Source organism: Stigmatopora argus, chromosome 8 (genome assembly GCF_051989625.1).
Source record: "Stigmatopora argus isolate UIUO_Sarg chromosome 8, RoL_Sarg_1.0, whole genome shotgun sequence".
Taxonomy (NCBI): Eukaryota; Metazoa; Chordata; class Actinopteri; order Syngnathiformes; family Syngnathidae; genus Stigmatopora; species Stigmatopora argus.
The window spans coordinates 17,340,877-17,364,882 of NC_135394.1; the positions used below are offsets into that span (position 1 = coordinate 17,340,877).

General features: G+C 39.2%; 2 protein-coding genes across 2 annotated transcripts; both read right to left on the reverse strand.

Moving 5' to 3' along the window:
- Nucleotides 1–387: 387 nt before the first annotated feature.
- chd1l (chromodomain helicase DNA binding protein 1-like) lies at nt 388–20,678 on the reverse strand. Its single transcript, XM_077607389.1, has 25 exons — nt 20,513–20,678; nt 20,289–20,401; nt 20,111–20,217; nt 19,933–20,038; nt 19,827–19,858; nt 19,116–19,197; nt 18,888–19,050; nt 17,331–17,486; nt 17,175–17,267; nt 17,000–17,096; nt 15,965–16,038; nt 15,793–15,903; nt 14,745–14,859; nt 14,269–14,422; nt 13,844–14,030; nt 13,630–13,775; nt 8,494–8,657; nt 5,573–5,793; nt 5,101–5,199; nt 4,960–5,030; nt 4,784–4,898; nt 3,461–3,569; nt 1,969–2,283; nt 657–738; nt 388–591 (listed from the first exon to the last, which is right to left on the reverse strand). Exons 1-25 carry the CDS (start codon nt 20,604–20,606, stop codon nt 469–471), a joined length of 3,129 nt encoding a protein of 1,042 aa, XP_077463515.1. The 5' UTR covers nt 20,607–20,678; the 3' UTR covers nt 388–468.
- Nucleotides 20,679–21,523: 845 nt separating this feature from the next.
- On the reverse strand, nt 21,524–23,603 carry sft2d2a (SFT2 domain containing 2a). Its single transcript, XM_077607441.1, has 8 exons — nt 23,443–23,603; nt 23,275–23,364; nt 22,701–22,786; nt 22,328–22,409; nt 22,195–22,230; nt 22,064–22,122; nt 21,962–21,991; nt 21,524–21,813 (listed from the first exon to the last, which is right to left on the reverse strand). The coding sequence occupies exons 1-8, from the start codon at nt 23,506–23,508 to the stop codon at nt 21,774–21,776; spliced, it is 489 nt and encodes a 162-aa protein (XP_077463567.1). The 5' UTR covers nt 23,509–23,603; the 3' UTR covers nt 21,524–21,773.
- Between the last annotated feature and the right edge of the window lie 403 nt (nt 23,604–24,006).

The window sequence follows — 24,006 nt, forward strand, 5'->3', positions numbered from 1 at the left end:
ACAAAATTGTCTATGAATTGATTCATTTTTCCAAACTGCTTATCCTCACAAGGGTCGTCGGGGGTGCTGGAGCCTATCCCAGCTGCCTTCAAACACCAGGCAGGGGGGACACCCTGAATCAGTAGCTAGCCAATCACAGAGCACAAAGAAACCAAGCACAACCAATCATAGCTACGGTCAATTTAGCTTAGCATGCTTGTTTTGGGGATGTGGGGACCCAGGGAAAACCCACACGAGCCCAGAAAAAAAACATTTCAAACTCCACACAGCGACAACCTCCTTTGGGATCGAACCCTCGACCCCAGAACTGCGAGGCTCACACATCAACCACTTTTCCACCGGTCCACCTATGGGAAAAAAATCACCATGCCAGGAAAATACACAACAAAATATTACAAAAAGATCATTTATTAGTGATAAAATTGATTGGTCAACCTGAGGCCAAAAAAAAAACATGACATCCAAATATTAGACAAATTGATGTTTAAAGTGCGTGCTGTCCACTTTCCTCTGTTGGGAAAAGCAGGCCTCCAACCAGGTCTTGCGTACCGCCACGACGCCATCGTAGCGCTCGGTCAGTTCTCGCAGTTCCTGTTTTGGCACGCCACAAAAGTGGGTCAGTCCCGGAAATGGGCGTCGGTCATGAGCGGGGCGACGGGGCAGCTCACCTGCGAGCAGACCTCGGCGACGACGTGGGTGACCTCGCCGCTCATCACTTCCTCTTCGTCGCCGTCATAAGTGGAAAGGTGGCTAAGGAGACTTAATAGGGTTATTTTTAATTTTAAAAAAATTAAATGGTCACTTCTCGATTTATATCTACTTTTAATTGGGGGACAAAAAAGAAGAAAAAAACTCGAGAAAAAATCTATTTGAAAAAAAATTATATAAAATCTTAACATTTTGGATTTTATTTTCATATTTTGGAGTAAATAGCCAAACAATAAATACCTACTCTTATATTTTTTTGAATTTGGGATTATAATTCAACACTATTTTTAATTTGAAAAACAAAAATAAGATTCATTTTCTGAACTGTTTATCCTCACAAGGGTCACGGGGGGTGCTGGAGCCTATCCCAGCTAATTAAGTGGCCAGCCAATCGCAGGGCACAAGGAGACAGACAGCCAATCACTCAGAGGAGCAAGTTAGCATTCAATTAGCCTAGGATGTATATGTTTTTGGGATGTAGGAGAAAACCGGAATACCCAAAATAAACCCACGCAGAACATGCAAACTCCACACCGTGAGGACCGGCCTGGGTTCAAACCCTCAACCCCACAACTGTGAGGCAGACACTGGCCCACTAAGGAACATTACTTTCAACAAAATTCTTACTATTTCCAATCTTATCTTATATAGAATGTTTTAAAAAAAATTAAAACTCAAAGTGAGGTCATCACTTCTGACCGATTGGACACCTAGCACTGTCCAAAATGGATTGGACGTTAAACAGTTAAATAATTTATTTTCAATATTTTATTCAATATATTTTTCATTTTTTTTTTCTATTTTTTTCCATTTTTTTCTATTTTTTGTCAAGTTTTGTCAATTTTTTTTTATCATTTTTGAAAAAAATCCAATATTTTTTTCAATTTTTTCCCTTTTTTTCATTTTTTTTTGCAATTTAAAACTAAATTCAATTTTTTTCAATATTTTTTCAATTGTTTTTCAATTTTTGTTCAAAATTGTTTTCATTTTTTTTCAATTCCCCCCACATTTTTTTCAATTTCATTTTTTAATTTTTATTCAATTCAATTCAAATATGGATGTTAGTGGCTAAGAAAAGCCACTAACATCCATATTTGAATTGAACTGAATTGAACTGAACTGAACTGAACTGAATTGAATTGAACTGAATTGAATTGAACTGAACTGAACTGAACTGAACTGAACTGAACTGAACTGAACTGAACTCAACTCAAATATGGATGTTAGCAGCTTTTCTTAGCGCTTCTTTGCAAAGGATATGTGATGAGGTAACGAGACAACTTCTTTCTATCCGTCCCGGTCAGATTGTAGAAAAAGACGTGGACGCCCCTCATGAAAGACGGCAGCTCGTCGGAGCCCCACGGGGGGCCGCAAGTGGAGGGCCCCTCCCCTTCCCGTTTATCTGCGGGGCTGGAAGTGGATAGACCCGCCCCTTCCTGGTCATCTGCGGGGGCTGAAGTGGAAGGGTCCGCCCCTTCCTGGTGATATGGGGGGCTGGAAGCGGAAGGGCCCGCCCCCTCGAGGTCAGCTGGGGTGCCGGCGACCTTGTTTTTGGTACCGCGATCGAGATAGTATCTGGCCGCCAAGTTGAGTTTTTTTTTAGTATTTTTAAAATATTTCTACAAAATAAGAGCGTTGGAAAAAAAACAGAATTGACGTTGCATAAATGGGAGGATAAAAAAGATTGTAAAGTGGGTACTTGACGAACAAGTGGTGCAGGTTTTTCAAAGTTAAACGCAGTTACATATAGCAAAATTTCAGCTATGAACAGACTTTGTGTGCGTTGCCAGTTGACTGAAGTTGAAAGGAAAAAAACAGGTGCAGTTAAGAGATTAAATCATAATTAGGATGACTAACAAAGTGTGTGGTTGGCTTTGCGATCAAACAAAAAATACTAATTCCCTACAATTGTTTAGAAATGTATTTAAAAGGATTTTTTTCGGGGGAAAAAATGAAATAAAAAATAAATACTACATTTAAAAAAATCTAAATATGTAAGCAAAAAATTAAAAGGGGGCAAACAAATTTTTCAAGCTAAATAAAAAAGTGAAAAATAATATTCCATTGGAAATGGCCGTCCAATCTATTTGGACCGGGAGTGAACGTCTATGGCCGTCAATTTTGTCGTCGTTTTTGTTTGTACTGCTCATCCTCAAAAGGTCTGCGGGGGGTGCTGGAGCCTACCCCCGCTGACTACAGGCACCAAGAAGGGAACACCCTGGCCAGCCAATCGCAGGGCACAAGGACACAAACAACCAAGTTAGCATCCGATTAGCCTAGCATGCATGTTTTTGGGATATAGGGGGGAAAAACTATTTAAATACGAATAAGACTAATGAGGCCATTTGCCATCGTTGGAATTTAACCCAGTGATGCCTGAATTATTATTTTTTAATCAAATATGAATAAATCATTGGATTTATACAAAAACAATAAACAACAATTAGCATTTACACTCATTAGCTAGCCACAATTTAGCATCCAATTAGCCTAGCATGCATGTTTTTGGGATGCGGGAGGAAAGCGGAGTCCCCGGAGAAAACCCACGCAAGCCCGGGGGGGAACGTGCAACCTCCACACAATGAGAACCGAACCTGGGAATCGAACCCACGACCTTGGAACTGCGAGGCCGACTGGTCCGCCCCCACACAAGGCTTTCAAAGTGCAATTTGGGAGAGCAAACGCTCCGTCACCCTTAAATATTCAAACCTACCGTTTGCCGGGTGGCCATTTAATCAGCCAATGAGGATACACGAAGGTGGGGACGCCCCTGGAAGCCAAATGCTTCCGGATGAGACGCTCCGTGCCGTACCAGTTGAAGCCCTCGGTGGCGTGGCCGATGCGGGGGAGGTGTACGCCGGCTTGGTGGGCGGCGACAACAAACATGGCCGACAACAACAACAACAAGAAAAAAGAACAAAGGTCGTGGTTAGTTTTCGGAATTTCCTAGCGGAACGTCGGCGGGCATTCTAGCAAAAGCCGCGGAATGCGCCGCCGCATCTCGTCCAGCGAGTCGAACCGTCAAGAAAAGCACGGCGCCGGCTTGCCGATTGGCTTGACAATTTGGGACAAATCTGATAATTTTCATTATTTAAATAAAATGAAAAAATCTAATCAAATAAAAAAGACATTTCTATTAAAAAATAGCCAATGGAACTTTTTTTTTTTTTAAACGTCACTTTTTTTCCTTAAAAATATTGGTGTAATATAGATATATATATTTTTATCATTACATTTGTTGATAAATGTCTTTTTATTTTTTTACTGATCGTATTCGTTATTTCTGACTTATAAATAAAAATCAAGCATTGGATAAATCAGAATATAATAAAATACTAAATAAATACATAAAACAAAAAATGAGATCCTACTCATAAAAAAGTTTTCAAATAAATACATTTCCTCCTTAAAATATTTTCTTTCATTTTTCTAAATGTATTAGTTTATTAAGTAATTTTCCAATTTCAGCATTATTTTATAAATTAGATTTTTTTTTAATTTAGGATTTTCAAAATGTTTTGTCATCTTAATTTAACTTAATCTCCTTTTTTAAATTATTTTCATTTTTGTCACTTATTCTTACGTTAATTTGGGATTTATTTAAAAAAAATAAAACATTTTAAACAAATGAAAAAATAGGAGACTTCTAAAAATATATCTATATTACATTAATACTTTTAAGGAAAAAATGATGTACTTAAAAAAAAATAAAAAAAATAGGAGCCTTCTAAAAATATATCTATATTACATTAATATTTTAAGGAAAAAATGATGTACTTAAAATAAAATAAAAAATAGGAGCCTTCTAAAAATATATCTATATTACATGAATACTTTTAAGCAAAAATTATGTACTTAAATTTTTTTAAAAAAACTTTGAGCCTTCTAAAAATATATCTATATTACACTAATATTTTTGAGGAAAAAAACTGATGTACTTAAAAAAAAGACCCATTGTGATAGATTACAACTGTAAAAATATGACATAACATCAAAAGTACATTTCTCTGTCCCTTATTTTAAAATTTAAAAAAGTGAGACGAATCCTTTCAAAATAAAACGAACACATTTTCACCTTTTCTGCGTTTGGCGACGGCGTAAATCTTGCGGAGTCCTTCGTCCAGCGCCGTCAGAAAGATGGCGGACAACTTGTTGCCTTTGTCCCGCTGCTGCGCCACCACCAACGCCAACTGCGCCAACGCCACGTTCAAATCCGACTGGCGTCGATCTTGGCGGCGGGAAGTGACCTACGTGATCCTTGCCGTCCGCTCGGGACTGCTTGTCGTCGATGGGAAATAACAGCACACCTCCCAGATCCAGATCTGTCCAAAAAAAAAGTCCAAAGTCACCCAACTTCCTGTCATGATTTTATTTTTTCAACTCTTGTCTGACCTTGCATCTTTCCCGCCAACTCGTAGCGCCGCCGGGGTTCATCTGACCGCACCTCCAACGCCGTGAACAAGCCTCCCTTCCCCCAGCGGCCCGAATCGTCTAACCGTGTGCGGAAAAATTGAAAAAAATGAAATAAAATACAACAAGTCAGCTAAATTGAAACGTTTTCAATTTAAAATGTACAGGAAGTGACCCTTAAGTACCCAAAAATGCCAAGGAAATGACGCAAAATTTGCAGGAAGTGACCCGTGATGATCCTAAAATGGTAAGGAAGTGATGCACAATTTACAGGAAGTACCTTCAAATTAAAAGGAAGGAATTAAATAGGATTTTTGACATTTTAATAATAATCTCCCACCCCATTCAAGGTGCCAAAGTAGGGGTCACAAGGTCACCCTGTCGCAAAGCACATGAAAAAATAAAAAAAAGTCAACAAATGCTAACAGTATGCTAACAGTGAGCAAAAACGTACCCACGCAGTGAACGATGATGGCGTCCCCACGTGCGGCGTGAGGATGCGTCACATCTCCCAAAACGTAATGGATGGCGCCGCTGTCCGACTCGGTGGTGGCGTCTTCCTCCTCCTCCTCCTCCTCCTCTTCTTCTTCTTCTTCTTCGTCGTCGTCATCATCTTCGCTGTCGGCGAGTTTCAGGCAGCAGGAGCGGTAGTTGCTCGACGCCCACAATGCCAGCCTGCTCGGAAACACACCCGCATTTCAGTTTAATAGAAAAAAAAATATATACGTATGTATATCAGTGGCGGGGCGTCAGGGCCTTCAAGGCCTTCTCTGCTGGCCTAAGAAATATCTGAATCATATTATATTTTGTCCATCAATACTTATTATTCCAAATGGTCTGTTAGCTTCCTTCCATTGCTTTCCCCCCTGTTTGCACTGCTTCCAGATGTGTGTTTTCATATTGAAGCATTTAACCAATCACATTTCAGCCATTATTTGTTGCCAGATCAGATCTGCCTCAAAGCCTTCACAATCAGTTCTTGCGGGCTCTGCTGCATTAAACTAGACTGTTGCTTTTAACCAATCAGATTTTGAGTTGGCAACCCCACAATGATTTTTCATAGGCGTTAGCAATGTTCCCTCTAAGCTGCGCGCATGCGCAATTGTGCATTACTCTCGTCTTCTCTGCGCAGCAGCAATCATATGGCGCGCAGTAAAAAAAAAAATTCGGAAGGTTTTTTATTATTATTTTTTATTTATTTTTTTTGTTTTTGTTTTTTTACCCCTTTTCCCATGATGGCGCCGTTTAAGCGGCAGCCAGTGGCAGTAGCTCTGTCCACTCTTATGTTTTTCGTGTTTTACAGCATGTTTTACATGAAAAATTAGAGGGAACATTGACATGCACCTGCTTGTGGCAGGTGTGATACTGGTGTGCCCATAGCGAGCAATTATGATCGTCGTGACCGGATGATTCGCCTAAAGACGTTTTGCCGACGGACGTTTGACAGACGGACAGGTCGCCGAATGAACGTTCGTTCAAAAAGCGTTTAATGATTAAATACAAATACTAGTATTTGTATTTAATCATTAAACGCTGTTTTCAGCTGGATTTGACCGAATTTGAGAGCATTTTGAGCCGTTTGGCGAATGGACGTATATGGACGTTTTTTTGCCTCCATCGCGACATTTTACCGAGGAATTCACTTCCCTGGGCTTGGTTCTAATGTTCAAAGAGCTCCAGTATTTGTATTTAATCATTAAACGCCGTTTTCGGCTGGATTTGACCGAATTTGAGAGCATTTTGAGCCGTTTGGCAAATGGACGTATATAGACGTTTTTTGCCTTCATCGCAACATCATCGCGACATTTCACCGAGGAATTCACTTCCCTGGGCTCGGTTCTAATGTCCAAAGAGCTCCAGTATTTGTATTTAATCATTAAATGCTGTTCTAGGATGGATTTGACCCGATTGCTGTCATTTTACGGCTCGGTTCTGCTACATCTGCCCGCCCAAGAGTGCTTATTCCCGGGCTGCGATTGATGGTAGACTAACATTGATTTTTACTATAATTTGGACAACGCCGGCGGCGGGCCGGATTAAAAATCCTAACGGGCCGTATATGGCCCGCGGGCCGAGGTTGAAAAACTTGTTCACACACGATCCGGGGGCGGGGCGAGCGCGCGAATCCCGTTTCGGCGAAACCTCCGTTCGGCCGAACGTCCATTCGGCGACCTGCCCGTCTGTCAAACGTCCGTCGGCGAAACGTCTTTAGGCGAATCATCCGAGTACCGATGATGTCGCTCACACTGGTACTCAGTGCGCTCAGGGAGGTTGTCTTTCTGCCCAGACCAACGAAAAATTAGAGGGAACATTGGGCGTTAGCATTTTGCTGGCTGGGACATGTCATTGCTTTCACAAACTATGATTGGCTAGTAGTCGGGCCAAAGCAGTACCCGAGGCAGCCGAGATCGCAAACTCCACCCACAATGGCCGACAGAAGCAAAAAAACAAATGGATTCTGTTTGCTCACAAAGCTATTTTCCAGACGGACTTTTCCAGAAAAAAATGGACATCATTAAGAAAGGGCAGTCAACTCCGAAGCTAGCAAGCCTGTTACAGCCGGGAAAATGGTGTGTGCGGGACTTTCAGTGCACTAACTTAGCTGCACCACCAAATAGAATATTGTTGTGTTGATTTAAACCCATTTTTAAAAAGGACTATGCCGGAAATATGACAGGACCGGCTCGACTTTCATCATTAGCTTCGATGGCGATAGGAAAGAAGGAAGAAAGAAAGGAGGATGGATATTGTGTAAAAAGGATTTTTGGTGAGTAAAATATGGCTATATTCCGAAATAATATTTCAATTGTGGGTCAAGTTCTGTTATCTGAAAAGCTCCAGTGTTTGTATTTAAGCTCCAGTATTTGTATTTAATCAATAAATGCTGTTTTCGGGTGGCTTTTACCCCATTTTAGTGCAATTTTTGCCGTTTCGCCATTGACATCCATCGCTGTCTTTTCCCGGGAAAAATCACCCCCCTGGCCTGGTTGTAATGTCTGAAAAGCTCCAGTATTTGTATTCAATCAATAAATGATGCTAGGAAGTGGATTTTACCCCATTTTTGTGCATTAATTTATTGATTATTTTTTATGTGTCGCAGCTGTAGCTGCAGTAGAGGTTTTATAGCCATAAAATAGTTTTTGAGGGTTGGATTGATATGTTGAAGGCGCTACCACAAAATGCACCGCCAGCCACTGATGTATATATATAATTTTTTAATGTGTGGTCTATTTTTCAAAATGATTTTTACTCAAGGAAATCAACAGTAAAACAATACTATTTGTATGTAACTATACAACCAAAAATATGTCCACAAACATCCACCAATAGGAAACATGTTAAATTCAAGACAAGTGTAAACAGTGTTTGACTGACTTTTTCTTGTACTTGTGTTCCTCTTGCCTCTTCTTAGCATCCTCGTCGTATTTGGCCCTCTTGGCCGCCGCCTCCTGGCGTTTCCGGCGTCGGAGCTCTAGCTCCGCCTCCGTCAGAGGACGACGCTTTCTCGTCGGGAAAAGGAGCGCCGTCGCCAGCGACGCCTGCCAAACGTACCATATTTTTTACACTATAAGCACAACTAAAAGACTACAGTGATTCGAAAATACTACCAACTACTACAGGTAGAAATCTATCTATCTAATCAGAATCAAAAAATATTCAAAATCAATCCCATACTACTACTACTGCTACTACTACTACTACTACTACTGTTGCTACTACTACTACTACTGTTGCTACTACTACTACTACTGTTGCTACTACTACTACTACTGTTGCTACTACTACTACTACTGTTGCTACTACTACTACTACTGTTGCTACTACTACTGTTGCTACTACTACTACTACTGTTGCTACTACTACTACTGCTGCTACTACCCCCTGCTACTACTACTCCTTATTCTAGTACTACTACTACTGCTACTACTACTCCTTATTCTAGTACTACTACTCCTTATTCTAGTACTACTACTGCTACTACTACTCCTTATTCTAGTACTACTACTCCTTATTCTAGTACTACTACTCCTTATTCTAGTACTACTACTACTACTGCTACTACTACTGCTACTACTGCTACTACTAATAATATTACTACTTATACTACTACTACTGTTGCTACTACTACTCCTTATACTATACTACTGCTGCTACTTATACTACTACTACTACTAATACTATTACTACTTGTACTACTACTACTAATACTATTACTACTTATACTACTAACACTATTACTACTTGTACTACTACTACTACTTGTACTACTACTACTACTTGTACTACTACCACTACTACTACTTATGGGTCATTTTCACATAATTCAGCAAATAACGGTAAAGACACTTTCAGAAAATGAATAATTTACAAAATGCAATTCAAGCATTCTGATTATCTCTAATTAGCAACACTAGCACTGCCTGGAAATATCTTAGCTGGAACTTTAATGAAAACATAATTAATTAAAATTTAAAAAATATGGATTGGTCTTTCCCGTTATTCCAAAAACGGTAAAGACCAAGCATAACGGAAAAGACAGTATGGTGAAACTTCAGTCTATGTCAGGGAAAAACTAAGACCTTTATGTGTTTTGTTGTGGGTATCAGTAGTGTGGAAAAGGCCATTAAGAACTAGTGGCAATTATATAAAGTACTCTTAGTTGCAATTTCAGTAAAATGATGGTAACAGTGTACCCCAGCCCTTATATTGGGATATCTGCCGGGGAAACTTTGAAGTCAAATTCAATAAAAAAAATTTGTTTTTTTTTTTCTTTTTTCTTAAAGCCCTGCAAAAATAAAATATACACATTGATTAATATCTGTAAACTTTATTGTAATACAACTCGAACACATATATACGGTCTTACGGAAGAAATTGTAAATACAGATTTACTGTCAACAACATGAAATTGTCTTAAAGCCTAAACATCTTAAGCTAATACTGACAAATGATAAAGAAGTTGCCAATATAATCAAAGTTAGCAATGATCAAATGATAGGATACTTGAGTGCACAATCTTAACAGTTGTAGTTCCCTAGGTCTACATCAAAAACATGCTGCTTTCCAGTGCGTGAGGTTCCTCCTGTTGTTGTAGGAGGTGGCAATCTCATAACAATATTGTCTATGTGTATGTCATCCAAGTCATCCATTTCAGGATACACAAACAAAGGTTTTTTCATAACACTGGACTTGCGACAACCTTGCTTGACAACCTGGATTTTACTAGTCTGAGCTCCTTGTACTGGTGAATGATACGATATTGGTGCCCCATAAGAGCCACAAGGTCTTTCTCAAGGTCATCACAGAGTTTCGCAATGGTGACAGATTTTTCTTTCTTCTGGATGACAACAACATCAATTGGCCCATTATTTGTCATTCTGGTCTCTACTCCCTTCTCCCATTCGTGGTATAACACTTGCTCCTTTGATTGCCTTATGTCATCAGTTCCATCCCTGTAGATCTTTTTGATGTATTTCTTGCAGACAGCACAGTTTCTAAACATACAATCATGCCTCTCTACAGAGCAGGTTGCAGCTGAGAGTAAGTCACTGGGGTTACGGGACGTAAGTAGTCCAATGTTGTGCAATTTTAATGCTTTCAACTCAAAATTTGCATGCTGCTTGCACTTGACTGTGTCTCTTCCGGTCACATCTGGGTGCACACAATAAAACGGTTTCCGTCTGGTGAACCCCACATAACTAAGCTTCAAATCTGGGTTTTGAGCCTTGAACTTGACATACAAATTTTGCAAAGTGTCATTGAGATATCTCTTCTGCCTTTTGTCTTTATGCACTGTCTTGGTGTCTTTTTTGCCAGCTGCAGGGGTACTATTGATGTCCTCGAGGAAAAATTTCTTGACATGCCCAGACACAGTTTTACTGTAGTCATAATTTCGTGTCTGACGGGAGTGCTGCAAGAGGGATTTACAGTTGACATTTCTAGTTATACCATGCCTGGTCAGCTGCAAATCATCTTTCGCCTTGTTGATCAATCTGTACTTTTGTAGAATGGGACCAACAACTGCAGCGTGTATAGCCTTTCTTTCATTTTGTCGCTTTTTGCTGGCTAGTACCTTTGCTTTGAGATCATCTTTGATAGCATAGCAGAATGTTAGCTCCTTCCTTATCCTGTTGTTATTCCCGCTGGAAAGGAGGGAATATGCCTTCGATGCTGGAGAATCGCTGATCACGTTAACACTCAACTGCTGAGCATTCTGCATTCTGCTGATCTTTCTTTTCAATTTCCGTATTTCAGTTTGATATTGCTTGATCTGAGCATTATTCTTGGTAATTGTTCTGTATGCTTTGCGGTCCCGGGCTTGCGTCTTTCTCCTGCCAGCTTTCTTTTGTGTTGATGGTTGCGATGGTCCTGGTTGTGGTTCACCAAATTCATCAGCATCTGGGCTAGGTGGGGGAGTGCTTGGCAGATCCTCTTCCAGTTGTTGGAATTTCTTGCTCCTTTGCTTTCGTTGGTTGAGCTTCCATTTTCTTCTCAGTTGCCTTTGCTCCCTCTCTGAAAGCTTGTGAATATTTGGAATCTTTCCTTGTGCCTTTCTTTTCTGATATCGTTCCCTTTCTTTCTCTAAATATTTGTGATAGGCTCCAGGGTCATTTTTAATCTTCTCCCTGCATTTGCGCATCGCTGCAGCATTAGATTTTTTCGCAGGTGGCTTACCGCTTTTTTTCTTAAATGGATTCATGTTCTGGAAATTTTACAAATCAAAGCAGGAATTAGTATACACATAAACATAGCATAACATGTTAGCGTCATCTCTACATATCTGTTGTATATTTAAAAATATGTATTTCATCTCTACATATCTATTGTATACACCTTTTCTACTTAGTCTTTCCCGTTATATGATACGTCTTTCCCGTTATAACGGTAAAGACAAAATTTATTAACGGTAAAGACACAACATTCCACCTCAGCCTTTGACATTGGTAGATGGTATTTCTTGGCACTCAGTAAATGATAGTGTTCTGCATGCATACACCATGCCCAGTTCATTAAAAAGCAAAGTAATTATGTTCACCAAGTTTTTAGGACATCGGTAAAGACATGGAATTGTTACGACATTTCACAGGTATGGTCCTTACCTTGGTTTTAGTTTCATTCTCATGGCTTCTGCTTAGCTGGCGTTGACAATATGGCTGACAACATCCTGGTACTTCTCCCACACCAGCCACCTGGTGTATTTACTGTGAATTTTTTGGTGTATTTCTCATGTGATAACGGTAAAGACACACTAACTGATATGAAAGGTACATCAGTAAAACTGTTTGCAGTTGCAATTCTTTTGCATTTTTCTCAAAGACAACTTGAGTGAAAATACTATTGAAACAAATCTAAACAACACATTCTAAATAGAGACAAACAAATAAATCATAACCCGACTTTTCATTCCTATAAACTGTGACACTAGATTCTGGACATCTAACGGAGTGGACAAATTCAACATAAACTGGCTCTCAATGTATTTGTGTCTCAAATAGATTTCTCTTAAAATTGGTGCCAAATGTAGTATAATATGTGGCAAACAAAGCAGTAGTAATTAATTTTTATAACTTTGTAACACATAAAGGGAAAGTCCAGGGCCATATCTTTACCGTTATTTGCTGAATTATGTGAAAATGACCCATAAGCACAACTAAAAGACTACAGTGATTCGAAAATACTACCAACTACTACAGGTAGAAATCTATCTATCTAATCAGAATCAAAAATTATTCAAAATCAATCCCATACTACTACTACTGCTACTACTACTGTTGCTACTACTACTACTACTACTGTTGCTACTACTACTACTACTACTACTGTTGCTACTACTACTGTTGCTACTACTACTTCTACTGTTGCTACTACTACTACTACTACTGTTGCTACTACTACTGCTGCTACTACCCCCTGCTACTACTACTCCTTATACTAGTACTACTACTACTACTCCTTTTTCTAGTACTACTACTACTGCTACTACTACTCCTTATTCTAGTACTACTACTCCTTATTCTAGTACTACTACTGCTACTACTACTCCTTATTCTAGTACTACTACTGCTACTACTACTACTCCTTATACTACTACTACAGCTACTACTACTGCTACTACTAATAATATTACTACTTATACTACTACTACTGTTGCTACTACTACTCCTTATACTATACTACTGCTGCTACTTATACTACTACTCCTTATACTATACTACTGCTGCTACTTATACTACTACTACTACTAATACTATTACTACTTGTACTACTACTACTAATACTATTACTACTTGTACTACTACTACTAATACTATTACTACTTGTACTACTACTACTAATACTATTACTACTCATACTACTACCACTACTACTACTACTACTTATACTACTACTACTTATAATACGTTGAAACAAATTTTTAGATAGGCCATTCATTGAAAGTGCAATGCGGGAAATCCGGTAGTTTTTCCTGAGCACGAGTCCACAGCTCGACTCACTCGCCGACCAACTTACGTCAGTTTTGTTCCGTAGACTCCGCCCCTCCACTCGGGATCCCCCGAGCTCGGCGAGCTGGTCCTCCAACATGAGCCGGAAGCTTGTCCGGTCTTCCGAACTCGGATCTTTACTGTAGTCTTTGCCCTCAAAGCAGTACATGTGATCTAGTGGTAGGACAAGAAATTGAAAAAACATATATACGCAGATGGAACAAAACGGCACGTCTGCGTACTCTGCCTGTCGGATTCCGAGTCGTCGTCGTCTCCGTCCTCTCGCAAGGAGGACGCTTCTTTGTCGGCGTCGGACCTCCAGCGGCCGCGGCGGGACGTGCCGAGGATCTGGTCCAGTTTGACGTCCTGGATGGAGCTCTCGTTGGAAGACAGCAGCTTGTCCACGCCAAACTTTAAAATCTCACTAAGCTAAAAGGGAGTTGTTTGGAAAAGCCAAATGAAAAACAACAAAAAATCAAAATCAACAACAATTCTTCCACTGTCTATTTCCTGTCCTTTTTATTTATTTATTTAAATCCAGGACTGTGCATTCCAAACAGTAGTCAATGCCAAGTTCTTCATTTTATGTTATGGGGGCGACCCCAATAACCACCCAATCACAGAAGGTGTTGGAACGAGCACGCTAACACGGATGCGACACACTCACGTGCAGACCCGCGGCGGCGGACTGAGCGCGCTCCAGCAGAGAGAAGCGTCCCTCCTCCATCACGGCATTGGTCAGCTCCAGCTTGGAGACGGCGCGAGAGTACATGATGTCCTCCACCGTGTCCCTGGCCAGCAGGCGCACCACCTTGACCGGCCTGCCCAACGTGATAACCCCCCAAAAACATACAATTCAAGGTTAGCTTACCTCTACTTAACAATTGCTTAAACATTTCAGGTTTCAGGTTACAAAACCGTTTGATGCCCAAAAGACTGTTACAATATAAGAAAACAAGTTACAAAACGCCATTGCATTTTCTGGCATTCGTTATTTTATTTTGAAATGGTCACGGTCGCATTGCGTTCTGCTTGACAATATCCCTGCACTCTACTGGCTTCCCATTGGTTGTCTCCAAACAACAACTCTCCATTTTTTTGTAGTTTTTCAAAAGTGGTAAAAGCAAATTTTGTGGCGGGCACCTGTGCTGGCCAATCCGGTGGCAGCGCGCCGCCGCTTGCAGGTCATTCTGAGGGTTGAAGTCGCTGTCCATGAAAATCACCGTGTCCGCACTTGTCAGGTTCATGCCAACGCCCCCTGTGCGCACAAAAATGACAATATTTTCAGGCAAAGCGGTCACTACGGTGAAAAGCTACACAAAAGTTGAGACTCATTAATAATATTGGAATGAATATGAATACATTTACATACTATAACAAGGTTAATAAACTAAACAAGGGTGCCCAGTGGTTAGTTAGCATGTCGCCCTCATTGTTCGGAGATCGAGGATTTAATCACAAGTGGATCCTCACGTTTGTATGTTATCTTGTGGCTTTTCTCTGGGTACTCCAGTTTTCTCCCACATCCCATGCTAGGCTGATTTAACCCTTTCAATCGCCCCTGAATGTGATTGGTTGTAATTTAGAGCGTTCAATTAGCTTAGCATTCATGTTTTTGGGACATGACAAGAAACCGGAGCACCCGGAAAAAAACGACTCAAGCCCGGGCAGAACATGCAACTTCCACCCAGTTAGCACCCACCCGGGATCGAACCAACGACCCCAAAACTGTGAGCCCCATCCACTAAACACTCAACACGGTTCACTTTTTTAACCATATCTCGATCTAATTCCGATTTTGAATCTAAATAACAAATAATTAAACGCCAAAACAATGGAATTTTAAAATCAAACCACCCCCAAAAAACAGGTTTTCCAAGTTCTCCAACTATTTCAAGTTTTCCACGGGGAAAGTCCTGTTGCTATGCCGCCTTAATCTGCCCTGGCAAGGAGTCCTTGGCTGTATTTTTGACATTAGCTTTGACGTCGCGCGGATGGCTAAAAGCTGTCACGCAGGCGACAGGAAGTCGAGTTCGCCTGCGGCTACTTTCGCACGGCACCATGGCCTTATTTTCATCCTGCCGCAAGTCTTATCCACCATCATCACTTTGCGTCGTTCCTCATACACACACAAACACACACATACACACACACCGCATGTTTTTTTTGCTGAAAAGGCAAGAAAATTCACCTGCTTTGGTGCTAAGCAAGAAGACAAACACATCCTGAGTGCTGAAGTTCTTCACCGCCAGGTTGCGTTCTTCGCCACGGACCGAGCCGTCCAGACGTTCGTAGCTGAAACCTAAAAAAAATGAGGTTTTTTTTAAAGGCGGGACCGTATAGATGACTTTTTTTTAGCAGACCTCGGTACACCATGTAGTCCTGAAGGATGTCTAGCATTCTGGTCATCTGGGAGAAGAGCAAAACTCGATGGCCCCTGCAAGTCCAAAACAGCGTTTTAGTGAAATAACAGTCGATTTGGAATCCGTTCCTACTCATTTGAGGGCATTTCTAAGGCTAAGGCTAAGCTAAAGAGCCACATGCGGCTCCGGAATCGGTGGTATCCGACCCGGTATACGTCAAGAAAACGTTGTCCTCCTACAGAAACCATATTCAAACAAAAAATAGAGTTCTCTGCCCTATTTTCAACCTATTTTGGAAAAGCTTCAGGTAGCCGCTAAGGCTAGGCTAAAGAGCCGCATGCGGTTCCAGAATCTATGATTACCAACCAAATGTTTGTCCTCCTTCAGAAACCACATTTAAACAAAAAAAAAAAAGTTCTCTCCCCCATTTTCAAACAATTTTGGAAAAGCTTCAGGTAGCCACTAAGGCTAAGGCTAGGCTAAAGAGCCACATGCGGCTCCAAAATCGGTGGTATCCGACCCGGTATATGTTAAGAAAACGTTAAGAATGTCTGTCCTCTTACAGAAACCATATTCAAACAAAAAAAATAGAGTTCTCTGCCCTATTTTCAAACTATTTTGGAAAAGCTTCAGGTAGCCGCTAAGGCTAGGCTAAAAAACCACATATGGCTCCAAAACCTACGGTTGCTGAGCCCCAGCATACATTAAGAATGTCTGTCCTCCAACAGAAAGCATATTCAAACAAAAAATAGAGTTGTCTCCCCCATTTTCATTTTTTTTTTAAATCTCCAGGGAGCGGCTAAGGCTAGGCTAGGCTAAAGAGCCGCATGCGGCTCCAGAATTTGTGGTATCCGACCCGGTATACGTTAAGAACACTTTAAGAATGTTTGTCCTCCTACAGAAACCATATTCAAACAAAAAAATAGAGTTCTCTGCCCCATTTTCAAACAATTTTGGAAAAGCTTCAGTGAGCCGCTAAGGCTAGGCTAAAGAGCCATATACGGCTCCAGAACATATGGCAACAAGGTCACGTACCCTTGTTGGAGGTAAGCCAACATGCTATCGAGCAGGCAGAGTTTCCCACTGGCTTGGATCAAATGTTCCCCCATCTCAAACGGTTCTGGTTCCACTCCTGAACAAGGAGAAAAAAAAACCATTGCATTCCGTTCGTTCCCCCAAATGATTGGACGTCTGCGTCCGTTTTCCTCACCATTGAATAAATACGGGTGATCCACACACTTCCTCAGCTGAATCAGAATATTGAGCAGACGGGTTTTTTTGCTCTGTCCGTTGCCAAAAGCCTCTAAAACACATTGGAAGAAGTCAATGAAACGTGAAAATCAAAACAATAGTCACATTTTCCTACCGAAATCTTTCATCAAGAGAGCTTTGTAGTATTTTTTCTGCAGCGCCGACATGCCGTGGTACACCACCACTTCAGTCTTCTTGGGCAGGTCCACCGCCACCTCCGACTTGACCCGGCGGAGGAGGAAGGGCTCCAGGACGCTCTGGAGATCGGCGGCTATTCAAAACACAAAATTATTCCAAATTATTGACAGTGCAATGGTACCTCTACTTACGAATTCTTCAAAATGCATGCGTTTCAGGTTACAAATGTTGCAACATGCAGACGTTTCAGGTTACAAAATTATCATTCAGAGTTACTGATGTCCATGATACAAAAGGTCAAAAGTTGGATTTGTGTATACATAAATACCTTTTAACCTCCTATGACACAGGTGTCAAAGTGGCGGCCCGGGGCCAAATCTGGCCCGCCGCATCATTTTGTGCGGCCCGGGAAAGTAAATCATGAGTGCCGACTTTCTGTTTTAGGATCAAATTAAAATGAAGAGTATAGATGTATATTAAATTTCCTGATTTTCCCCCTTTTAAATCAATATTTGTCATTTTTTAATCCATTTTTTGTGTTTTTAGTTGAAAAATCATTTTGTAAAATCTAAAAATATATTTAAAAAAAGCTAAAATAAACATTGTTTTAGATCTATAAAAAAACGGAATATTCAGGGCTTTTAATCCAGTTCATTTAATGCATTTATTTTTTAAAAAATCTAAATATTATATCTAAAATGGTCCGGCCCATGTGAAATCAAGTTGACGTTAAAGCGGCCCGCCAACCAACCAGAGTCTGACACCCCTGGTATAGATGTATATTAAATTTCCTGATTTTCCCCCTTTTAAATCAATAATTGTCATTTTTTAAATCCATTTTTTGTTTGTTTTTTTGTTCAAAAATCATTTTGTAAAATCTAAAAATATATTTGAAAAAAGCTAAAATAAACATTGTTTTAGATCTATAAAAAACGGAATATTCAGGGCCTTTAATCCAGTTCATTTAATCCATTTATAAAAAAATATATCTAAATATTCTATCTGAAATGGTCCGGCCCACATGAAATCGAGTAGACGTTAATGCGGCCCACGAACCAACCCGAGTACATCCCATTTTTGGTTGTCAAAGACTTAAATGTTAAATTTTGGACTACAAGGGCCTGGCGTCCATTTATGATGTCGACATCATTTTTCACATAAACTAAAAAGAAAATTGTTTTTACACTCATCAGGTCCAAATTAGCCTAAATATTAAAAATAAAATAAAAATGCATGCCTTGCTAGACAGTTAAGGGGTTCAAAAATATAGTTTTCTGATATTTTTGCTATTTTGTTTATATTTCTAAATCTTATTTTCATATAAATACATATATTTGCAGACATATTTCATTCTAAATTGGTCCACTTGCCATTTTTAAAGGGTTTATGGTAGGTCGTATTAAAGATTGTGGGGCGAATGATACTAATTCAATGTAAAATACCTATGCTTCTACTTACAAAAAAAAAATCATTTCGTAAGTAGAGGTAGCACTTAAATGTAAAATCATTATTTGAGTAACCCTGGTTTTCGTACCAAGCGCCGGTCGACTTCGAACATCGGCGTAAGAGCGGGCGAAGGCGTCACCGCCGTCCGCCGAGAAGACGTCTGGTTGGATGAAGCTAAGCAGCGAGTAGAGCTCGAGAAGGTTGTTTTGGATGGGGGTGCCGGTCAGCAGAACCCGGAAGCCCACTGTGAACTTTAGAGGAAATCATTAGCCTTGATAATGAGGATGAACAAGATGGCACGGTAACGGGCTGTCACCTTAGTCAGGGTTTTTCGAAGCAGGGACTTCTGGTTTTTGAGACGGTGAGCCTCGTCTACCACGAGAACCTTCCATTTCCACCTGACAGGAATATTATTTAATAAAAAATAAAAAATAAATTTAACAATTAAAAAAATGCAAAAACAAAAAACACTATTTTAAATAAATATTTGTAAATTACATTTTCAAAGAGTAACATTATTTTTTCGCCCCTTTTTAAATTATATATGCAAAAAATAAATGAATAATGAGTAAATAATATTAATTGAGCTTGAAAAAAATGTCACTATGTCAGTCAAAATAAGAAATCAATTCATTTTTATAATCGATGAGTAGTCTCAAATAGTCGATTACCTTGAGAGCCTTAACAACGTTTTAACACCAAAATATAATATAATTTTTTACATATGTAGTTTCTTCATTCAATGTCTTAGTAGCAATGACTTAACTGTAACCTGTAGTGGTGCTATGTAGCCTTCTAGTGGCATGTTAAGTTAATACAGCCAAGGACATAAACTTCTACTGTTTAAATTATAATGAGTTTGCCACTAATAAACGTCCAATCCATTTGAAGTGGGAGGGTAGATCCGAATAAAAGACGGTTCAACCGTCCCACTTCAAATGGATTGGACGTCTAGCCCTTCATATTAAAAGTAAAAATAATAATAATGAAATATAAATAATAAATGCATTTTAGCGATGCTGCTCACCGTCTCAGGAAGGAAGCATCTTTGAGGCAAATCTGAAAAACAGGCTATTTTTACTCCCCACGAAGAAAAAAAACCCAAACCCAAATCCAACTGAACATCCACACACCTCATACGTAGTGAGCAGAACGTGGAAGTCCGGCGTGTCTCCTTGAATTTCAGCTCGCCTGTCTTTGTCTCCCTTGTAGCACAACACCGTCAAAACTGGTGCAAAACTGAAGGGGGTTAAAAAAACAAAATGTCATTTTAAGAATTGGTGATAGTGAATTTATATTGAACGCCATTACCGTTCCAATTCGCTCCTCCAGTTCTCCATGACGGAAAGTGGGCTAAGCACCAAAAATGGACCCTTGTCATCAAGTCGGCCTGACATGTACACCAGCAGGGAAATAGTCTGAAGGAAAAATAGAGTTATGTCAAGCGAATATTAATCACAAATGAATAGAAAAGCATATTTAAACTAACTTGGCAAGTTTTCCCCAAGCCCATTTCATCTCCTAGGATGCATCCTTGTTGGTTCTTTAGACACTGAGTCAGCCACTGGACGCCATTAAGCTGATATGACCTTAACCGAATCCCTGTTTTCAAGACGAAATAGCAAAATTGAGAAGGAAAAAAACAACAACTCCATTTTGGGGATACAGCATTACGAGTTAGCTGCCTTTAAGAATTATAAGTCCAAAAGTTACCTTTTAAACCGCAACGCTGCAAGACTCTATGAGTCAAAATCGTTTTCTCTTTAGGAGGCACTTGGTTTTTGATTTTATTGAGTAATTCCGTCATGTTTCCACGCCGGCAGGACAAAAACAAAACATTAGCAAACTACGGTGGTGTTTGGGAATACGTGTTCGCGCCAAACAGGAACTGACAAGAACATGCTTCTGATTGCCGCTGTGAGCCACGGGGAATGAGTGTCGTCATTAGGCGGCCATTTTGCGTCAGTGCCAAACAACGGAGAGTGGATTTGGAAACAGCTGTAGCTCACAATTTTTTTTGTTTTCTTATAAAATTCTTTGCATTTTACTACATATTAAGTCCGATATAACCGAGCAGTTTTTGACCCAAGATGAATGCCAGTTACTTACGGCGGAAACACCCTTATTTTTACTATATCTATGGACATTTCAATCAAACTCTTCCGCCTTCGTGACGTAATGGAGAAAGTTATTCCAACCAAAATTTGGTATCCCAAATTGACCCAAGACAGAAATTAATTCTTCCTTTTCATTTCTTTGTTACGTAAGAATTCAGACATGGCTAAATATTAGGAAGCAAAATAATAATAATAAAAAAAGATTAATACGTATATACTGACGAGTGGAGCAGGTACTTCCTGTCACGTGATGCAGGAAGTCATTGAAACTAAAATATTTTTGATTTCGTACTAACGTAACTAGAAATTTATTGTAAAATTAAAAAACTATATTATCCTGCAAAGCATTTCACAAATACATTCCACCCTAATATTTATAATAACAGAAGAGATAATTTAAATATGAATATCATTACATTAGCGAAATTTAAGGGCCTTAATGTAAACTTATGAATTATAAATGACTTTTAACATGGCCTTAAATTATTTATATTTATCTATAAATAGCAAAATAAAGATAAAACCTTTTAGAGCATATGGGAACTAAAAGAAATCATAAACATCCAACAAGCTTTGATTTCTTTCTCATAAAAAGAAACTATAACTGTATATTTAAGATTTTAATTTTAAAGACAACTTGTAACATTTTAAAACAGCAATAAAATGTAACAGAAACACTTTAATTTACAAGCATACATTTAAAAAGCACTATACAGACATCAATATCAGCAGCTTTTGTCATTAAAGGCACTTGCGTGTGAACAAAAGTATAAAATATACATAAATGGCATCCCCCTGTAATTTATTAAAAAATAAAAGAGATCCACCCCGTCTCAAAACTGATGCAGTCGAGCCTCTCATTTGATACACATGGCCACCAGCCTCAAAATGGCGTCCCTGAAAAATTCATATTCATTATTCCATCACATATTTTAGCAAAATAACAGTAATATCTTTTATGTCATTTTATCAAAAGTAAAGTCTTTAACACATATATATTTTCAACATAAAAGGAAAGGAAATATTTTTATTTAAAACAACCAACCTGACAAAAGGAATGTACGAAAGGCTGTACCTGTAAATAAAAATCAGCACTTTTAGACCAACACTGCTTATGAATGTGCCAATATTTAATAAATGAACTCACCAGGTGAACGACAAAACTTGCAAAATGACGAACAACAACGCCAGACCAAAGTTTTTCCACTAAAAGCCAAAAGTAAAAATGGCCGTCAATTTAAAAACACATTTCCAAAGACTTGTAAACAAACCACTCACCCAGAAAGCAGCGCACAGCGTCAGGACAAGACAAGTCTGGAATAATAAAATTATCATAAATAATATTAAAATAAGCTTTAATTATTATTGATAAAAAATATTATTATTTTTTGTTTTTTTTTGAGCTGCTCACAATCATAATGGTGGTTGCCAATGCTCTTGACTTGTCACACATCCTTTTTAATTGCTTCAGTGGGCCCATCAGAAACATGGTGCTGCAAAGCATCATGGGAACAGTTCATGCAAAGTTTTTTTTTGTTTTGTTTTTTTAAGTCACTGTTTAAAAGCCAGATTTTTATATATAAAAAATATTGTATAAATAGATTGTAAAAACAAAAGTTGGGGAGGGGGGACATATTGCATAAATCTGCACACCCCTCAAAAATGGAGTTATGTTATGTTCTATTTCTTGTTAAATGTTCGTTAGCATACAACTACCAGGGTTATTTATGTTTTTTTACACTGTACACACACACAAACACATTAAAACACAAACACACACTGACCTGCACAAAGTACAAATGTTGCCAAAAGTGTAGAAAACGATAAAGAGGATGAGTCCGATCCTAGGGAGGAAAAGTAAACACACACCCTGCAAACACAATGCATTTTTATCATTTTCAAGTACAATGGTCTCATTTTTTTCTGGCTTTTAGGTGCAAAATTTGGTCAAATAAAGTCACGAAACAAAAATAAAATAAATAAATATTGTGAAATTAAATATTAAAAAACCTATCATTTTTTTAAAATTATAATTATCATTCTACTATGAATTTAAATAGGTCAATTTGAACTGGGAGGTTAGCTGCCAACCCTCCCAGCTCAAATAAATCGGACATCTCGCTCAGCCAATGAGCTAAAATCATTATTTTCGCATGAAAGTCAAATTTTTTAATACAAAACTTGCCGAAAACATAAAAAATAAAATAAAAAACTGAAATGTATTCAAAGACTAATACGTGAGCACCAGAACCACATTCCAAAAAACGAGAAAAACCAGTAAAACAACAACACGGCGCCATCTTTGCTTGACTTTGTCGCCCTAACAAAAATCCCAATTCCATCAAAAAGAAACTTTACCAAAATGGAGGAGACCCCTCCGACCACAAAACAGGCGATGAATCCTTTGACCCGAGTCCCCCATCCCAACGTGGACGCCTCGTTCACCGTCTACACACAGCAGAACCTTAATTGAACAATTGATAACAGAATGAAACAAACCAATCAAATCCATCAGAAATCACTGACCTCCAAAACGGTCCGATCTTGTCTGCGTGTTTCCTCGCCGCTTAAAACCGATTTGAGTTTGTCCATTTTGGCCCAAAACTGGACTGGTCTCGTTAAGAAACGGATTGGAAATCTTGGCTTATTTCCTCAGGCGGGTGGGCGTGGCTTACCTGTGAGTTTGAGTGACGTCACTGCGGGTGGAAGAGGTCTCACTCTTGACGGGAAAGGCAAGAATGCTTCGTGTCGTTGTCATGGTAACCCGGAAGAAGCGTTTTTTTAGAGAATGGACAAAAAAAATGATAATTATTTTATCATAAACGATCATAAACAATTAACAGTGACGCCACTTTAAGTGATGCGGAATGTTTTAGAGATATCTCTGCAGGAAAAATGAGATATAATATTAAAAGGAAATTTGTAAGTAGAAGTACCACTGTATTTCCGGTGGCGTCACACATACGGCCCGCGGGCCTGAAGCGGTCCGACAGGGGTTCCGATCTGGGTCTGTTCTGCCGGACTGGATAGCTCATTCATACTGTGCATACAGAATAAAATACTTTTTTTGACACATGATTGGACATCTAA

What these genes read in the sequence shown, in the direction of transcription:
- chd1l (XM_077607389.1), bottom strand. Translation starts at nt 20,606, where the DNA reads ATGACGGAATTACTCAATAAAATCAAAAACCAAGTGCCTCCTAAAGAG. An exon ending in TTGGCTTACCTCCAACAAGG is followed by an intron (nt 16,039 to 16,999) that starts GTACGTGACCTT and finishes TTGGACTTGCAG; the next exon opens with GGGCCATCGAGTTTTGCTCT. An exon ending in GAACACAAGTACAAGAAAAA is followed by an intron (nt 5,794 to 8,493) that starts GTCAGTCAAACA and finishes GTTTCCGAGCAG; the next exon opens with GCTGGCATTGTGGGCGTCGA.
- sft2d2a (XM_077607441.1), bottom strand. Translation starts at nt 23,508, where the DNA reads ATGGACAAACTCAAATCGGTTTTAAGCGGCGAGGAAACACGCAGACAA. An exon ending in CAAGTTTTGTCGTTCACCTG is followed by an intron (nt 21,992 to 22,063) that starts GTGAGTTCATTT and finishes TTTTATTTACAG; the next exon opens with GTACAGCCTTTCGTACATTC. An exon ending in TCGTACATTCCTTTTGTCAG is followed by an intron (nt 21,814 to 21,961) that starts GTTGGTTGTTTT and finishes TGAATTTTTCAG; the next exon opens with GGACGCCATTTTGAGGCTGG.